General features: G+C 38.0%; 1 protein-coding gene across 2 annotated transcripts in view; it reads left to right on the top strand.

Annotated features, from left to right (window-relative positions):
- Positions 1-16,657, top strand: part of FBXO11 (F-box protein 11) — a 72,180-nt gene that overhangs the window by 19,904 nt on the left and 35,619 nt on the right. For both annotated transcript variants that reach the window (XM_039378692.1, XM_039378691.1), the window contains exons 2-3: positions 15,565-15,692; positions 15,811-15,892. In XM_039378692.1, the coding sequence (XP_039234626.1) occupies positions 15,565-15,692; positions 15,811-15,892 (210 nt within the window). The remainder of the gene's footprint in view (positions 1-15,564; positions 15,693-15,810; positions 15,893-16,657) is intronic.

Raw genomic sequence — 16,657 nt, 5'->3', positions numbered from 1 at the left:
CCTGCACCTCTGTAACCAAAGCTTTTATTTCTGTTATAATCAAGTTTGAGCAGTGTAAATGAGATTACACAGTCAGGCAGCAGTTTCTTTACTTCTTCATGCTCGCCTTCCAGGTAAACACAAATACCTCATTACCTTTTGGGAAAGTCTTTAATTTGGAAAGGTGAGGAGGGAAGCAGCTTGATTCCTCTTGTTTGAAACTTATGCAAATTGCCTTTGAGATTACCCTCTTTGGATTTTTTTTTTCTGTAGATATAATTAAATTGGAAAGGATGTTTCAGTTATTCATCAGCATTCAGTATTGTAAAAAGGTTGTTACAGCTCTAAAATAGCTTTTTTGGTTATAAATACATCACCAGTTGCTAGCCCCTTTATCTGTTTGTTTTTAAATAAACATAGTGTTTTTGTAAAGACTTGGTGGTGTTTCACTTGCCTGGTCAAGTGTGTAGAAGTACCCTAGAATGTTTTACAACCTAACTGAGTCAAAATGCCTGGTAGTGGTGGGTTTTTCCCTCTCAAACCTCTCGACCAGGAAGATGATGAAATGAAACTGAGTCTGACACTTGGGAAGGAATGAGATAATGTATATGTTATGCAAATCTAAGAGAAGGAGGGAGTTTCTATTACTGCAGAACACTTTACCAAGTTATATTTTAGTACTTCGAATCAAAGCTTTAAATTACTGTGCTGAGGATGTTTTGACTTAACTGAAATATTATTTCTTCATAAAAGGTTTCTCACTGGCAAAATATATTTTGATATGGATTCTTTGGCAACATAGCAACAGCAGTGTAGAAAATATCCACGTTTATGTAGCGGTGTAATCTCTGTAAAGCTCTGTAGTTTTACATGTGTGCGGTTGAAAATCATAGAATCATAGAATGGTTTGGGTTGGAAGGGACCTTAAAGATCATCTGCCTCGTTCCACCCCTCTGCCATGGGTGGGGACACCTTTCACTAGACCAGGTCTCTCAGAGCTCTGTCTGGCCTGGCCTTGAACACTTCCAAGGATGGGACATCCACAACTTCTCTGGGCAACAGGTTCCAGTGCTATGGTCTGTCTTTCTATCCTAATATCACAATGTCTGGGATTTTTAGAAGCATGGAGTACTCAGCAGAGTGAAAATGGGCCAAGGTCTTTGAGATGCTAATGAACTGCAAACTTAGGGTTTATAGCAAAGCAGTTGGATTGGGCTTTCAGTGTACTGGTGAGGCCACGTAGTAGGAAATCTGGCAAGTAAATATTATAAGTCTCGGTATGTTGAGCAGGAGTGGGAGAGCTTTCACCTGCCTGATGAGAATGATGGAGCAGTGATTGAATGATGCTGTCTTCTGCCTTTGCCATATGAGTAAAGCCATGGCTGTCTTGGAAAGCGTTCACTTAGTTTAGGGACTCCACAAACTTTCCAGGCAACTTGTGTTGACATTCAGTCACCCTCATGATCAAAAAAAAAAGTCTCCTTATGGAAACTTTTTTTTCTAATGTCCTTCCAGTGCTTAAACACTTTCTCCCCTTATTTTTGTACAGCTGTAAGCTCAGTGAACTTGTGCATTGCTTTGGGCCAAGAAATTCTTTGTTTTTTAGTTTAAATATTTGGAACAGTTTGTCCTCCAGAAGAGATAATTGTCTGTGAGATTATTTGACATCCAGAACTTATCTGAAGGTTTGTTAACCATCTGTCTTGTTTGTAATATGATGTTCCTTCTTAATGTTAATACTCTTTATTCTGCAACCTTTAAAGGATGTAGTTAGATGACCTAAAACCCACAGTAAATTAATATTATGCAGTGGCAGCCCTCTTCAACCGAGGTATTGTGGCCGACCTAGGCCATTGATGTACAAAACAGTTTATTCAGTTTATCTGAATTAGAGGTGTTCATCTCTTCTGGTGGATCAGTGTGTTCAGAACTGTTTTAGATCTCTACACCTGTGACTCTTCTCTTACGATGTGTTTCTGCATATTTACGTATCAGATTTGTCTCCAGAAGAATGCCTCGACAGCTGTGCATATGCACACAACTGCATTTTTATTCTTCACGTGTTTAACCTTCATCAACACTAAAAAGTACTGAAAGGGACAGGATCAAACTGCGTAGGTTTGTTGGGAATAAGGGAGCTGAGGGATAGTCAGCACTAGTCATGGGATGGAGGGGGTCCTCACCGTGGGGCAGCTACTGTGGCACATCTTGACATGTTTCAATAGTCTCTTATCAGTCTTTTTCAATTTTTTTAAATCTTTCTCTGGAAAAAAAATCAGGAAATGCAGGTAAAGTAACCAAAAAAAGGAGTTTAATGATTCCCTATTTTTCTGCCTATGTTTTGTCCACTGACTCTCCAGAGTGTCTTGGTCTGTAAATACCCTGCTTTGTGTCTATGTCTGAGAGAAAATACATGAGGCAGATGGATAGTGATGGAAGCATCCAGATATGAAAGGAGAAAACTGACCATCTCAATATGCAACTTCTAGATGATCTTTTTGATTGTTGTTTTTTTTTGGGGGGGGGAGGGCATAGTGTTAAAGAACACTTCTTCCTCTTAAGATCTCTTTATGTCCTTGTGGCCTTCTAGCACAGGGTTTATTTTTGATGGCTTTTTCAATCTGTCTTAATGGCTCACAACACAGGATTACTGTGTGTAGTGAAGGGCTTTTAAGAGTCTGGAAGGGGCTGTGTTACTGTACTCTTTTTTTCAACCATACTGTTTCCCTATTGTTTTTTGTTGCATTCAAACACCTTTTACAGTTATTACACATTACTGAAAAATACTTTTTTGAATACACATTTACCATACTGTGGCATGACAAATTATAGGCAGTTTGTAGGAAGTGTGGTGGCTCAGACCTTCAAAATGGATATGGAATAAATGACAAAAACCTGTCCTGTCTGGTCTTAAAATGGGTGAATATTCAGAACTTGAGAAACTAAAAGTGGGAGTTCAGGTGCATGAGCAGAAGGACCTGTTTAAGAAAAGGAAAAGGTCAGGATTCTGTTGCAGGTATATAGAAAGACTAGACGTAAAAGGCAGTGGATGAAGAAAAACAACCCTGTTGAAAACTTCAGTACTTTTGGATAGTTTAAACAATATGAAAAAATAGTAGTTTCTTTCCGTTTTGTGACTTAGGCTTGCTCTGCCTGCTTGAACTTTATTGTTGCTCAGTGTTGTTAAGAATAAATTTGAAATGCAAATAATAGGCATCTACTTCACTTGCCAGGGAAGAATCTAAGAAGCTTTTTTTTTTTTTTTTTTTTTTTTTAAGATGGGCGTTTCCATATTGTTTAGTGTAACAGAACTTTAGCCAATTTGGGACAATGAGAAAAACAGCTGAGAGATACTGAGAAAAGAAGCTAGATTTTTTTGTTGTTGTTGCTGTAATGAAATTGTCAGTAGTTGAGAATAGATCATCAAGATGCAGGTCATTGTCTGCAGAGTTCTAAACTTAAGAGCATTCACTGCAAAAATGTCTCAATTTGGAAGCTCTTAAATTAAGCTGCCATTACATTTTACTTCAAAATTTTTCTGGAAAAATGTACCTGCAATTAGTGTTATTAGTTACCAAAAGACATAATTAACAGCCAAATACACAGATTTTTGCCCTCCACCCCCACACCCTGACATTTGCAGCTGCTGGTGTTGTAGCCTCTGAAGTTTTACTGAAAACAGAGTTCCTGTGACGAAATCAGTTGTATTGCACATTAGAAACCTATTTCTGAAGTTCAGATGCACTTACACATGAGTTTATGTACGTATCTAAAAGCTCCTCACAATGTGAAATGACAGTGTTAATAGAAAATACTAATGGAAGTTTAATAGCTGCTTAAAAAAGGCTTTTAGAAGTTCATTGATGCAGCATTTCATGCATGATACTGCTTTTAATGGTAAAAATACATCATCAGTCAGCATCTGACAGCATGTTTTCATTGCAGTTGAAAATGGGAAAGTTAAAACTAGGTAAGTGGTGTAGGGTGGTTGGTTATGAAGTGCTGTGGAATGGGCTGGGCAACGTGTACAGAATTTGCACAGTGCTCAGGTGTAAAAAAAGAAGTATGTGTCTATAAAAATTACATGGTTTAAAAAAAGTTCTGTTTAGAAGTAGAGAAAACAACCAACCAGCCAACGTAAAAACTTGATTAATATATCAAAACTGTGCCATTTGGTTTTCTAATAAAAAATCAGAATGTAATTTTATTTTTTCCCCCTCCAGATGTCCAGGAGCAGTAACTTCTGGATTGGGGTACTTAGGAGATCCTTAGTCTACAGGGCAGGGAAGAACAGAGTGTCCTCCCTGTGCTGCAATTTCCTTGAACATATAATACAGAACCTTCTTTTCAGCCTTCCTGATGTTTGTTGTGCAACACATGTTGGCAGTGGAAAACAGATGATCCTGTTCTTGCAATTTGTATTTGTATCATGTATTAATATTATAAAACTTGGTAGAAAAGCTCTTTAATCTTTATCTCCCAGAGTAGAAGGTTTGAATATGCATAGTTGTTCTCTGTGTAGGATTTACTTTCCTTCCTTTCTCAAAGCAGCCTGGGCTAAGTAGACTGTTGGCCCTTAGTCCTACAGTATTTGGTGTTGACAGCAGTTTTTTATTTTTTACTGTAGCTCTTAACAAATTAGGTTTTGAATCAGAAGTTGCCTACTGCAGTGGTGTTTTATAGTTTGACGACAGATTTCTTAACTCGTTTAATAACATATATGCTGGCAAATAAGTAATGAGTAACAAAACATTTTCCTCCTGCACCCTGATGGTACTTGCATTTACTATGGTTTCACGTGTTGTTTTCTCAGTTATTTCCCTGAAGCTAAACAGAACTATGCTTTCCTGCTCCTGACAGGCACTTTGGAGTTGATCATTCAAGGGATAGAATAATAGGAACAGTCCTTGAGAAAAGTTTTCAGAGTAAGTAGGGATTCAGATAAGTCTGGCTTGGTGTGGTGCAAACCTTGCCACAGGTAGGCTTGCAAAATTCAGCCTGACTACAAAGTATATTAGATACAACATACTTGTGACTAATTCAAGGGTAACAAATGCTTGCATGTTTCTGGCATAATTATCATTAAACAACCTTACTGAAAGTCATGTGAAAAATAACTATATATTGTAAAAGGGGGTCTGTCTATTTAGTGAGTAAAAAAACAATAATTTGAGGGGAAGTAATGAGGGTTGTTTTTTTTTCCTCTCCAGTCTAATGTATTTAAGTTTTCAGTATACTGTTGCTAGTTGTTCTTATAGTGGTATTTCATAGTTTCTTTGAGGGGTGTATGTGTTGGATTTTCTTTGGGTTTTGTTTGTTTTTCATTTCAGCTGTAACACTTGAAATACTGTGTAAGTGTTGATTGTAGTACTAGGGCAGGAGGAGAAAGTAGAATGCATGTTTAATATCATTGTAGTAGGAAGGGGAAATAGCCAAAAGAGGTAGCAGAATTAATATTTTACCTTTTGCAGCTTACACAGTTATCTTTTTCTAGAGACATGCTCTTGGATATCCCAAATTGTGAGAAGTATTAGCACAAGGTGTGCTTTCTTCCCACTTATCTTTCAGAAGTTTCAAGGTCCATATTTTTCCTCTGGATTGTTTGGTGTTTCTCTGCTTCTTCGTAGACTTAATGGTTGACTTGGAATCTTTGCTTGGTACAGTCTGTATTTGCCAATCCATGTATGGATTTCTCCAGAAAACTGCGTGTCATGGTCTGTTGGCTTATGTTGTTTCTGAAGGCTATGATAAAATGTTATTTGGGATCTATACAAAGTCAGAAATCGAAGTAGGATTTCCTTGGTGACCCTTTGTTTTTTGGTTACATTTAAACATATGAAGTGCTGAAGTTGATGGCTCCTGGATCTTGACATTTTTTTAAAATTTTTTTTCCTTCCTATGATTTAACATAATAGTAGGATACAGAAAGGGAAGAATGAGAGCCGAACCCAGTAAGCTATAAAGTACTATTAATATACTTTTTCATCCTCTCTCTTCTTTGTTGGATGAGTTAACACTGACTGTACCCCCTTCGTCCCCAGCATGCAAAAAGAATTGTCTGGCCTTTCATCTTGGTTGCCTTTTTTTTTTCCTTCAGCTCTTTTGCCACTGCAAGACAGATCTGTGACTGCCTCGCCTTGTCATGATAGGCATTTCATAAACACTTTTAAAATTCTGAAATCCTAAACTAGGAATTTCCAAAGGTTCATCAAAACTGCTCCTTGACATAACAAGGTTTCAGCTGGGCCAATGTAGTGATAGATGTCAGTCACTTCTGATGGAAAGTCCACATAAGGCAGATGGCTTTGCATGGCAAGTATCTCCAAATCTGCACTGCTCTTAGTAGCAGGAGATAGATTTTTTTTTTCCTGCCTTTGTTACAACAGTGTTCTGCAGATGTGGCTTATGGCAGAGAAATCTGTTAGAGGCTTTCATTTCCTGAAAATTTGGTGAAATGACTGTGCCCTGAGATGGTGTTTTACGGAGGTTGTGCTTGAAAAGTTGCAGTAGTGTTAATTCATATTGAGACTTGTAGATAGTTTTATTACACATAAACTTTCCTGTCCTTTCAAGGGGAGCCATCTTTCTCTTGACTTCCTGTGCATCACAGAAAAGCTCAGCAAATAGATCAGTTATGGACCATAGAAAATTTGAAGTGTAAATTGTAGATTCATTAATGAAATCTCAGTATTCTAACTGAATTTACTCATTCCTACACTGTGGGTTTGCACTCATTTTTTTCAAAGATATCAGAAACTCAACTGGAGTTGAGTGTCATGCTCATTCCTCAGTTCCAGCAGTGCTAAAGGCAGTTACTCATAATGCAGGATGAGATGAGGCTGGAAATAATTGCCGCCAGAAGTTAATAAAAACAGGAAATTACAAACTTCTAATTATTTTTCTTGAGATATTGGTGTCAAGAATATTCAGACTTCAGTCTAATTAAAGAAGGCAAGCTCTCTGCTTCATAGTTCAGCTACTCTCTTCTTATTAGAAATAATCTGTCCTCACAAAATATATCATATTTAGTTTACATATGCTAATTAGAATATTCTTCTCATGAGGTTCAGAGGCTGGTTTTCATCCTGTCAATGTCCAGCCGTTTTACTGACATCATTGTTTGTGAAACTTGAGTTCTCCGTTTCTTTAAAATTATTTTTTTTTTGGTTGTGGTGGTAGCTTGGGGTTTTTTTTTGTTAGTTTGTTTTGCTGATGGTTGGTTTTGTGTTTTTTAAAGTACCAGTGACTGGTTCCACAATCCCTCTGTGTGTCTGTTCTGGTCACTTTGTGTTGCTATTGGAGAATCTGTAATTTCCTCCTGTCTGAGAGACAGTCTCCTGGTAAGGTGGCATTTTTGTAGGCACCAAGGGTGTGGTCACAGGGTTGCATTCTCACCTCTGTGTTCAGGCACCTTGAAGTACTGCCTGAATTTGAAGGTGAGTTGATCAGAAACATCTTTCTGGTCAGGACAAAGTGGGGATACTTGAACCTCTTTCAGTGTGTTTTTATTGTTCTCACTGGCTGTGCTTTTCTAATGAGACCACAGTTACTGTATTTCAGCCAAAAAGGGAGGTGACCTTTGAGGCTGCTGATTTGACTACTCTAACAAATGAAGCAGTATGACCAGGTAGAAATTTTAATTGGTCCTAGTTGGAATCTTGAGTCAGTAGTCAGACAGAACCCCCCCCCAGCTTGTAGTAATAAAGTCTATTTTATTTAGTATCACTCAGAAATATAATAAGAAAAGGCTCTTAAGCACTACATAGGAAAGGCTCTTAAACAATGTATATTTCTGAATATATTTCTTAAAATCTACTTGGTCAGCTTTTTCACTGTGACATCGAGCAACCGTGCGGCAAGGCCACAGCTTTGAAAGTGTTGCTTTATAAATGAGGAATGCACCCAAAAAGGGATCCTTGTCCCTTCTCAATGAAAGCTTGTCAGAGCAGAAGTCAAGCTGCCTATTAAGCAGGAAGGGCAGTTCTTTTAATAAAATAATTGCAAGGCAGCCACCTGGAGATTTGTTTATTACTTTGCTAAATGTTATATATGATGCTGTAATACAGTTATCAGCAGTTTGGGAAAACAATATAATTAAAAAAAAATCTATCTCCTTATTCTAGTTCATCAGTTCTACATGCTAGTGCTGATGATTAGAGCTGCTTATTCTAAAAAGAAGATCTTTTTCTTCCCTCTCTAAAACGAGTTATCTAACAAGCAGCTCAAGTATGCAGGTAGTTGCACAGTTATTCTGTATGTCTAATAAAAATGTGCATGTTAATGTACTCCTTTAGAAATTCAATCTTTAACCTGATGTTAAATATCTCTTTTGGAGGTGTGGTTGTGGAAAGAAACCAGAATTTTTCATCAAATCCTAGTTACCACTTTTTACTCCTGACTTGCGAAAAGGAAAATATTCTGGAGTACCTGGAGGGGTTTTTAACTAGTGTTCACACATGGTTTTTGTGCTACATGGTTTTGGACCATGAACTCTGTACTGAATGAGGTTTAAAGATGTGAATAGCTGTTTGTGACTGTAGATAATTTTTTAAGAAAAACAGGTGGGGACAAGTTTTGGGCTTGCAGCCAGTTTCTTTCCCAGTTGTCTCCTTTCACTTTGTCTGGTTTGTGCCAGCTCTAAGAACTGAAGTTTGTGCCTTGCTGTGTAAGCTGTGTTTTAGCATGTGCAGCATTTCGAGGGTGCCACTTGACCTGACAGACCTTTGAAGGAGTGTTTTCTCTCCCATGTGATTTGAGAGACCTACGTGAGCATTGCTATAGTGGGCTTCAAAGTGTGCTGAGGAGAAAAGATCAGATTCTTAGCCTCTTAGGGAAATTAACTTTTGTTTATCACAAGAAATAATCTAAGCCTTAAGAAACTCAGTGTAGCTAGAAGTAGTTGTTTTTCTCCTTGTAGAAAATAATTTACATGTGCGGTAAAACTAACACAAGCTTTTGAACAAATACAGGTAGAGTTTGAGTGTCTGATCTATTCTTACTCTTTTTAGGCCACGATGACTGCACGACCTATTTCCAATGTCCCGTTTGGGTATCAATGTTTAAAAGCTTAAAATGTAAATTCCAGAAAGGTGCTGTTTGGTTCTTGGGGTGAGGGTGGTGCGTTATGTGGTTTTTTATTGTACTCTGTACAAGTACTGAGACTTTTAGCTTAAGCGTAACTTTTTTCCTCTTTCAATTTAAGAAAGAATTTCTATACAGGAAAAATTCAAGGTATTCCAAATACTTTTTGTTTATTAAATAAACTGGTAAAAGTTGCAGTAGGCTTGTGTAGTGTTATGTATCTCTGGTTTATTATCAGTAAGAAATTGTATGTATATTTAAAATATTCTAGTAGTCAGTAATGGTTATTGTGTCTAGTTGTTGTCCCATATGGTGTTCGGCAAGTCTGATCTTTCCGTAGTCTTTAAGAAAGCATACATTTTTAATGTTAGGTCTGTCCCCTTTCCCAGCTGAGAGCTGCTCTGAGTAGAGATCTGTCTCTGAATCTTTTTCTTGCAGGGTCTCTTCCAGTTCCAAACAGCTTTGACTCCTGTCAGAGGTTAATCCTTCTCGTTGAGCAGTGCCATTAGAACCTTACAAAAATACCACCTCTTAGATTTTATCTTTCTGTGACTTGAGCTGCTTTGGATCTTGCTTGGGAAAATACTGCAGGGTTTCTTTCCCTAATGATAATGAAAATATATTACAGTATTTATTAAACTCTTTGGTGTTAGTAGTAAATGAATTTGCAGCTATTTCTTATTTTAATATTGTATTTTTAACATTAAACATAAAATGAAGGGAACAGCTCTATACATGCCTCTTGTTTTTTGGGGGGCTTTTTATTTGGGTTTGGTTTGTTTAGAAATTCACTTTGGAGAAGTGGAACTTGACAGTGAAGGACCACCAAAATTCTCCTGCCCTGAGGACACATTGAATCTGGGCTCAATGACTTTTGCACGTCATTTTTCTCACTCTTGTATTTTTTTTTTCTTCTTCCCTTCATGGGAGTGGTATTCCTAGCTAGTGGTTTTCAAAAGCAACCTTAAGCCATCCATAATTTAAACTAACCCTCAGATGCTGTCTGGAATCCATGGGAAAGCCTCTACTAGTGTGAGAAACCTTTGCTCTGAGATGCAGGGTAGAACGTACAATTTCTTTACTCAGTATCATGTTTTGGTACTGTGTCTGCTTTTGAGTGTCAGCCACTTGTTGGGAGTGTTTGCAAGGACACAGGATGAGTGTCAGTCACACCACTGCTACATACATTTATTTAACAGCTCACTCCCAGAGACTTTGCTCCTTAAAGAAAAATGGTGGGTGGGTGTGTTCTGCTTATTTTTTGTGTGGACAGTTTGTTACAGAGATGTTAATGTTTTTGCAGTTACTGTATGTGCAAATACAGAACTCCTGCCTTGTATTTGTGTTCTGTAAGTTTTTTGGCCATTATTGCTGGTCCTGTTGGGTGTACCTTCCTTCTTTACTCCCTTAAACTTGTTCTTCTCTGTTGCAATTTTGAACTAATCCAGCAATGAGGTATTTGGAACTGTCATCTCACAGGTTGGCACTATGCCTTATCCATGTTTTGCCAAATTTATGGCAAGATTCGCTCTACCCAAAGCAAGTGAACTGTATCAGTTCACATTTTAGTTGCTTTACTCAGATTTTCTTCTAATTAAGAAGACTGACAGTATTGGGGTTTTTTTATCTTAATAGTTTATTATTTCATTCTGAAGTTGTACTAGTTCTACTTAAAGACAATGTGTAATGAACTCTTGTTACTGTTGAAATTTGTTTGATAGGCAAGATGAATTATGGCTTCATTCAAATAGGTTCAATATGGATTAACTTTATTTTTCAGAGCTGTTTTTTTAGGATCTACTCCCAGTTTGATTTGGATTTTTCTATTTTAAAACTGGTTGGTTATGTTTCCCACTACTTTCTTCCCCCAGTCTGCAGGAACAATTTCAATACTGTGTCTGTCTGGAAATATCTGCCACCCCCAGTCTTTTGCTTCTCTTGACTACAAATATTTTTGTTTGGTTTGTTTTGTTCCTCCTGCCCCATTTGGAGAAGATGTGGAAAATTAGCACAAAAATGTGAAGCTGCAATGTTAAAACTGAAGTGATTTAAATCCTACAGGTTAGTATATGAACTGCCTCCCTTGAGTCCCCCTTGTTTCCTTTTTAACTGCTGAGTCAATGAGTCAATTTGGGGGGGTTTTAATACCTTTAAAAAAAAAAAGAAGCTTTATCAACCTTACTATCTTCACTCTACTTGTCATTTATATGTAAGATGATTTTTGGAAATATTAATGGAACACATATAAGGTAGAAATGAAACTACATCATATGCAGATGTTTTGGAAAAGGTGTTGCTGACGTGATGAACTTTCACTAGAAGTAATCTGTAGGTGGTTTTGTTGTTTTTTTTTTTTCTCAATAAATAAACTATTTTGACAACCCTTTGTCACTTTTCTGTAACTTAAAATGTCTTCATGAAACAGAAGAAGTTGATTGTGTCATTTTAATTTTTTTCTTTATTTTAATGTACTCACTTCCATAGCATTTTAATGTACTCACTTCCATATAATCACTTCCACTGATTATAGCAGTTGCCAGAATGGCAGATTTCTTTTCTTTCCCTCATGGCAGTATTTGCCCTTACTGGTCTTTTGTGAGTCTTAAAGCTTGTATATGGTTCAGGTTTCAAGAGTCATTTTGCACTATGAACTGAGATAATTCTTAATTTAAATTTAGGTTTTGACCTGTCAGTGTCACAAAGTTCAATAAACATGATTTTGTTTGAAATTATTTTATCTTACTATACAATATAATTGGTGTAAAATATTCAGGTAAATATTTATTTGAGAGCAGATTCAACTTAATTTAATTTCTTAAAAACTGCAGATGTATATGGCTTGGTTAAGACTGTGACAGCATCTGGCAGTCATTTCAGCAGGTATTTGTGTGAGGATATTAATATTACACACACATTCTTCCAAATTTGTTTATTGACTTTTATGCTTCTGTCATTGACAAATGTGATTATAATGCTTTCTATGTATGTTTAGCTGACACACTTCAAAATTAGGTTTTTCAAAATATTTTGGAGGCACTGAAGTTCTGTATTTTAAAATAGATTTTTCTGCTTTGAAACAGCATACGTTTTAAGTGGTTTTTAGGGAAGGATTTTCAAAATAGAGCTCTTGGAGTTCTCAGTCTTTTTTAAGAGTTGTTACATTGCTTGCTCAGGGAAGGATAATGTGCAGTGTTGGGGAAATACTACTTTGTGAGCAACATTTCTCTGAAGGCTCCCCCTGTAGCTGGTTTAGTCTGTTCAGAGCTTGCAGGGAGCGTTTGGAAGGCTAAAAACAAGCACTGAGGCTACTTCTGTAAAGGATCGCTCAAGACCTTCAGGTTTCTTGGTAGCGTTCCACTTGGCAGTACACAGGCTGCACTTGGAAAAACACGATCAGTTGTTGTTCCTGAAGTGTCAGAAATCATCTGTGCAGCAGCCCCTCAGATGTGTGGCAAAAACTGTTGGTGAGAAAGATGTCATCCAGCTCACCTGACTGTGGTTATCCTTCCATAAGCACGTCACTTGTGCAGGTGACGTGTCAACCTGTCAGTAGGTTGGGGGCAGGGCCAGGCCAGAGGATCTTGGCTCCTGAAGCACCTTCTCCCTGTGAGCTGCTCCCACAATTCAGGAGCCTGTGTCACCATACGTTCCAGGTGCACGGCCACATGGACCGGTGCCCCCAGGCTGGCACTGCTCAGCAGTGAAGGGCACCTTGGCTCGTGTGTGCTGGGCACCCTTCTGCCTCCCATGCCATATGGATTCTTGCTTTCCCTTGCTACCCTTCCCTCCTCTTACTTGCTGTTCAAATGGAAAAAGGAAGATTTTAATTCTTCTGATACCCGCGGTGAGCGTGAGTGAACGTGCGCATATCCCTTAATGTCGTCTGTGCTAGAAAAGTGATCTTTGAGCGGGACTCCTGCCATCTTCCTAAAACCACTGCAAGAAAATGAATACATTTCTCTTCTGCTTACCCAGTCCTTCAGTGTTTCAGCCAAACTGACCTTTACTGCCATTTTCCCCCTCAGGCTTCTGCCTTCTCTTTCCAGCACTAATATGTTTTGTCCTTTGTGGCCTCCATGGGTTTACTTCTGAAGACCTGATTGGGGTTTGTCTGTGCCCTTTTCATCACCTATTGAGGGATCAAAATTCTGTGCTTTGATTTTTATTTTTCTCTTTTTCCTGTTGTCTTTGCTTGTGATGCTTTTGCTGTGTCTCATGTGGCAATTTTGAACTATTGTACCGACCATCCAGAATAGGGGGAAAAAACCAGCTCTGCTGACAGTCATCTTGTGTCTTTAATGCAAAGTAGGGGAGCAGTAGAGGCTTTAAGACACAGCACTCAAAGTCCCTGGTTAGCTTCTGGAAGATGTTAGCAACAGAAATCATAATTAGTGTATCAAATTTAAAATAGAAACAAGGAGTGCAGAGTAGATCTGTGTGGCGATGTTTGAGTACGTTTGGGTGTTTTGCTATGAGAGAGCCTTCGGACTGGTGGTGGTGCCTGAATTTTTCCTGGCAGGGCCTGCTTTACACCCTCTGCTTCTTTTTCAGCTCTGGTGTGCCAGGGGAGGCTGCTATCTTCTGCCTGTTGATATCTTGTGAAATTGGTGGGGTGTTTTTGATAGGGATGAAAAGAAACAGGTAAAACCAGGCGACTGAATCATGAGTATGCAGTGGGTCTGCTCTTAGGTCAGCAGTCTCCCACAGGCACACAATGCCAACACTGGGCCAGACACTCCACAAGAAAACTGCTGGTCGTGTGTCAGTGTTCTTTAGGTTTTTTTACGTAATTCATGCTTACTTAGGCTTCTGAGGTAGAAGTGTTCAGCTGCTAGTGAGGTGTGCTCTGTAAGCAGCAGACAGGAAGACTGAGCCATCTTGTAGGTGAAGTTACAGAGGTGTCTCTGTTTTAAAAGGTGGTGGGTCTTGGTAGAAGTTCCACCATTCACTTCTGTCCCTAAAACCTGTGCTGCAAAAGGAGGTGGTGGTTCTTGCCAGTCATGTGGTCTTGTCCCCTCGTGGCTGTGCTGGGCTGGCCAAAAGCTAATCACGGAGGTGGTACTTGCAGGTTGGTTTCCAGGTGGATTGATGAGCTGCTGAAGCTCTCCTAGATTGCTTTGAGCTGCCTGTGTGAAGTTGCACATGTACCACCAGTGAACTTCGTCTTTGTACCAGATTCTGTCCTCAATTAGATGTCCTGGCAGTGTTGTGATCTGTTACGGTACATGGCAAGGTTGCAATTTATAAAAACCAGCTAGGGAACAGAAAAAAATGGCACCATAAGAGAGCAGGAGGACGCTGAATTAGTGTGGGGGGTTTTTCTCTCAGAGTTTTATTGTTTTGATGGTATGTGTAATCCAGTTTTGTAATTATTGTTAAACCAAAAACCCCTTAGGAAAATCATGATATTAAGATTTTGAAATGTAAGAGAGTCTCTTTAGAGTTGTTTCTTTGTGTTTTAAACAAATTACTTTAATATTGGAAGGGTAGGGGAGTTTTATGGTGGGATATTGGGGCTTTTTTGTGGCTTTTTTTTTTTTTTTTTTTTTTTTTTTTTTTTTTTTTTTTTTTTTTTTTTACATCAGTCTCTTCTCAACCTAATATATTTAGGAAAACTGCTGGCTCTGCAGCACTGCTTTTCTGGCTATCACTTCCACATCACATTTTGCCCAGCTTAAGAACAAAAGACCAATTAAAATGAAAAGGAAATCCAAAATTTTTTTCTCACAGTTAAGCACCTGCAAAAAGTATACCTTTTACTTCAGTGGAGTTGGCTTAAATTTATTTTCTTGGGTTTTTTGTTTGGTTTTTTTTCCTGGCCTTTTTAAAATTCTTGTAACTTTATAATGTAATGCTGGTTATAGGGCATGCAGTGATAAGTAATTATTCCTTGCTTATTTCAAGTATGTTCCATAAATATATGAATAGGGAAAATTGAAAGTAGTGAATCAAAAACTTTAAAATTATTCTCATCACACTTTCTGCACTTCTTTTTTTAGGGGGCAGGGAGAAAATATGCTCTTAGTTTTCTAACGTATAATTTAGGTGAAGAGGATGTATTTAAAGCTACCTCTATTTTACAGAAGGTTCTGTATGCTGTCCTGGGCTATTCCTGAAATGTTAGAGGAAAATTCTGCCTTGAGTTTTGTACTAAATGTTATGTTTACTAAAGGATTTCTTGATAACATCTAGTTAATAATTGAAATCCCGCGTTCCTTGTTCTGCTGATTGTGTTAGGTGAAAAATTTGAGGTAATGAGGTGATGGAATTAGTGTAGTGAATTAAATGCTTGCAGAGAAACCAAAAGCCTAGGTGTCTCATGTAGCTTTATGTATGCTGTGTATATTCTGGGTTTTTTTGGTTTGTTTTTTTTTTAACTAGAGCTTTTCTGTTCTCTTGCACTTCCTCCCCACCCTCCTGACTTACCAGAAAATTTCTGAAGCATTTTCCTGGTATAAAACAAAATTAAAATTCCAATTATCAAATTTCTTTTTTTGTTTACAGATGATGATGTACCTGCAGATATGGTTGCAGAAGAATCAGGTCCTGGTGCACAAAATAGTCCATACCAACTTCGCAGAAAAACTCTTCTACCTAAAAGAACAGCTTGCCCTACAAAGAGCAGTATGGAGGTAACCTCTTTGTTTTTAATTGTAAAGGAAATCTTACTGATTCAAGAATATGATACTAATTTAGTATTTTTCACAAGTTACCTAGTGACTGAACTAATTCTTATTTATTTCACTAAAGGGTGCCTCCACTTCAACTACTGAAAACTTTGGCCACCGAGCAAAACGTGCTAGAGTATCTGGAAAATCCCAGGATTTATCAGGTAATAACTTTGTACTAAAAATGGGGTGAGAGAGAAGGACAGTTTAGTTTCACATGCAACCCCACACATCACCCCCAAACTTAACCTTTCCTGTGTGCTCTCCAGCTAAGAAACAGTAGTGGAAAATCCCCAAAACTGGCTTGTTCTGAACTTCAAATTTGGAATGATGATTTTAATCAGAATTTTTAGAATCTGATTCTTTAGTCTGTCTGCTTCACTGCAGGCAGGTTTTGGTTGTTTTTTATTCTCCTCACAATGCTGTGTAGTTGTATCTAAGTTACTGCTGGGAGCAGTAAGGCTGCAATGGTGCCTTACTTACCATTTCTCCTATTGATGGTATTGTTTAGACGTAGTTCTGGTATGTTGTTATAGCACTTAATTGTGGAGAGAGTTTGTGTGTTTTTAAATAAAAATATGCATATGCCTATATATATAGATGTGCATATACTTTTGCACACAGCTACAGTATATGTACATGGTATAATAGGCACACATGTGCAATACGTGTGTATATAATTATATTGTGTGTGTATTTTGTGTGTACCCACATCATAGATATACACAGGCACACATACCCTACTTGTACTTTTTCTCTGTGTAGTTTTCAGTCTCTCCACTTCTATACCTTTTTGTTTCCCGACACACTCTTTGGTTCCAGGAGATCTGCTGTCACTTTTCCCTGGAAAATCAACACCAATTCTCGCCAACTCCCATTGATGTGGTTTCTGTTGCTTTTCTTGGTTTTTGGTTTGGTTGGGTTTTTTT

The sequence above is a fragment of the Pipra filicauda genome, unplaced genomic scaffold (genome assembly GCF_003945595.2).
Source record: "Pipra filicauda isolate LSUMZ 115617 unplaced genomic scaffold, ASM394559v2 scaffold143_size2779998_pilon, whole genome shotgun sequence".
In the NCBI taxonomy this organism is placed as follows: domain Eukaryota; kingdom Metazoa; phylum Chordata; class Aves; order Passeriformes; family Pipridae; genus Pipra; species Pipra filicauda.
Note: the sequence above shows the minus strand (reverse complement) of the source record. Positions and strands in the feature narration are given on the sequence as shown.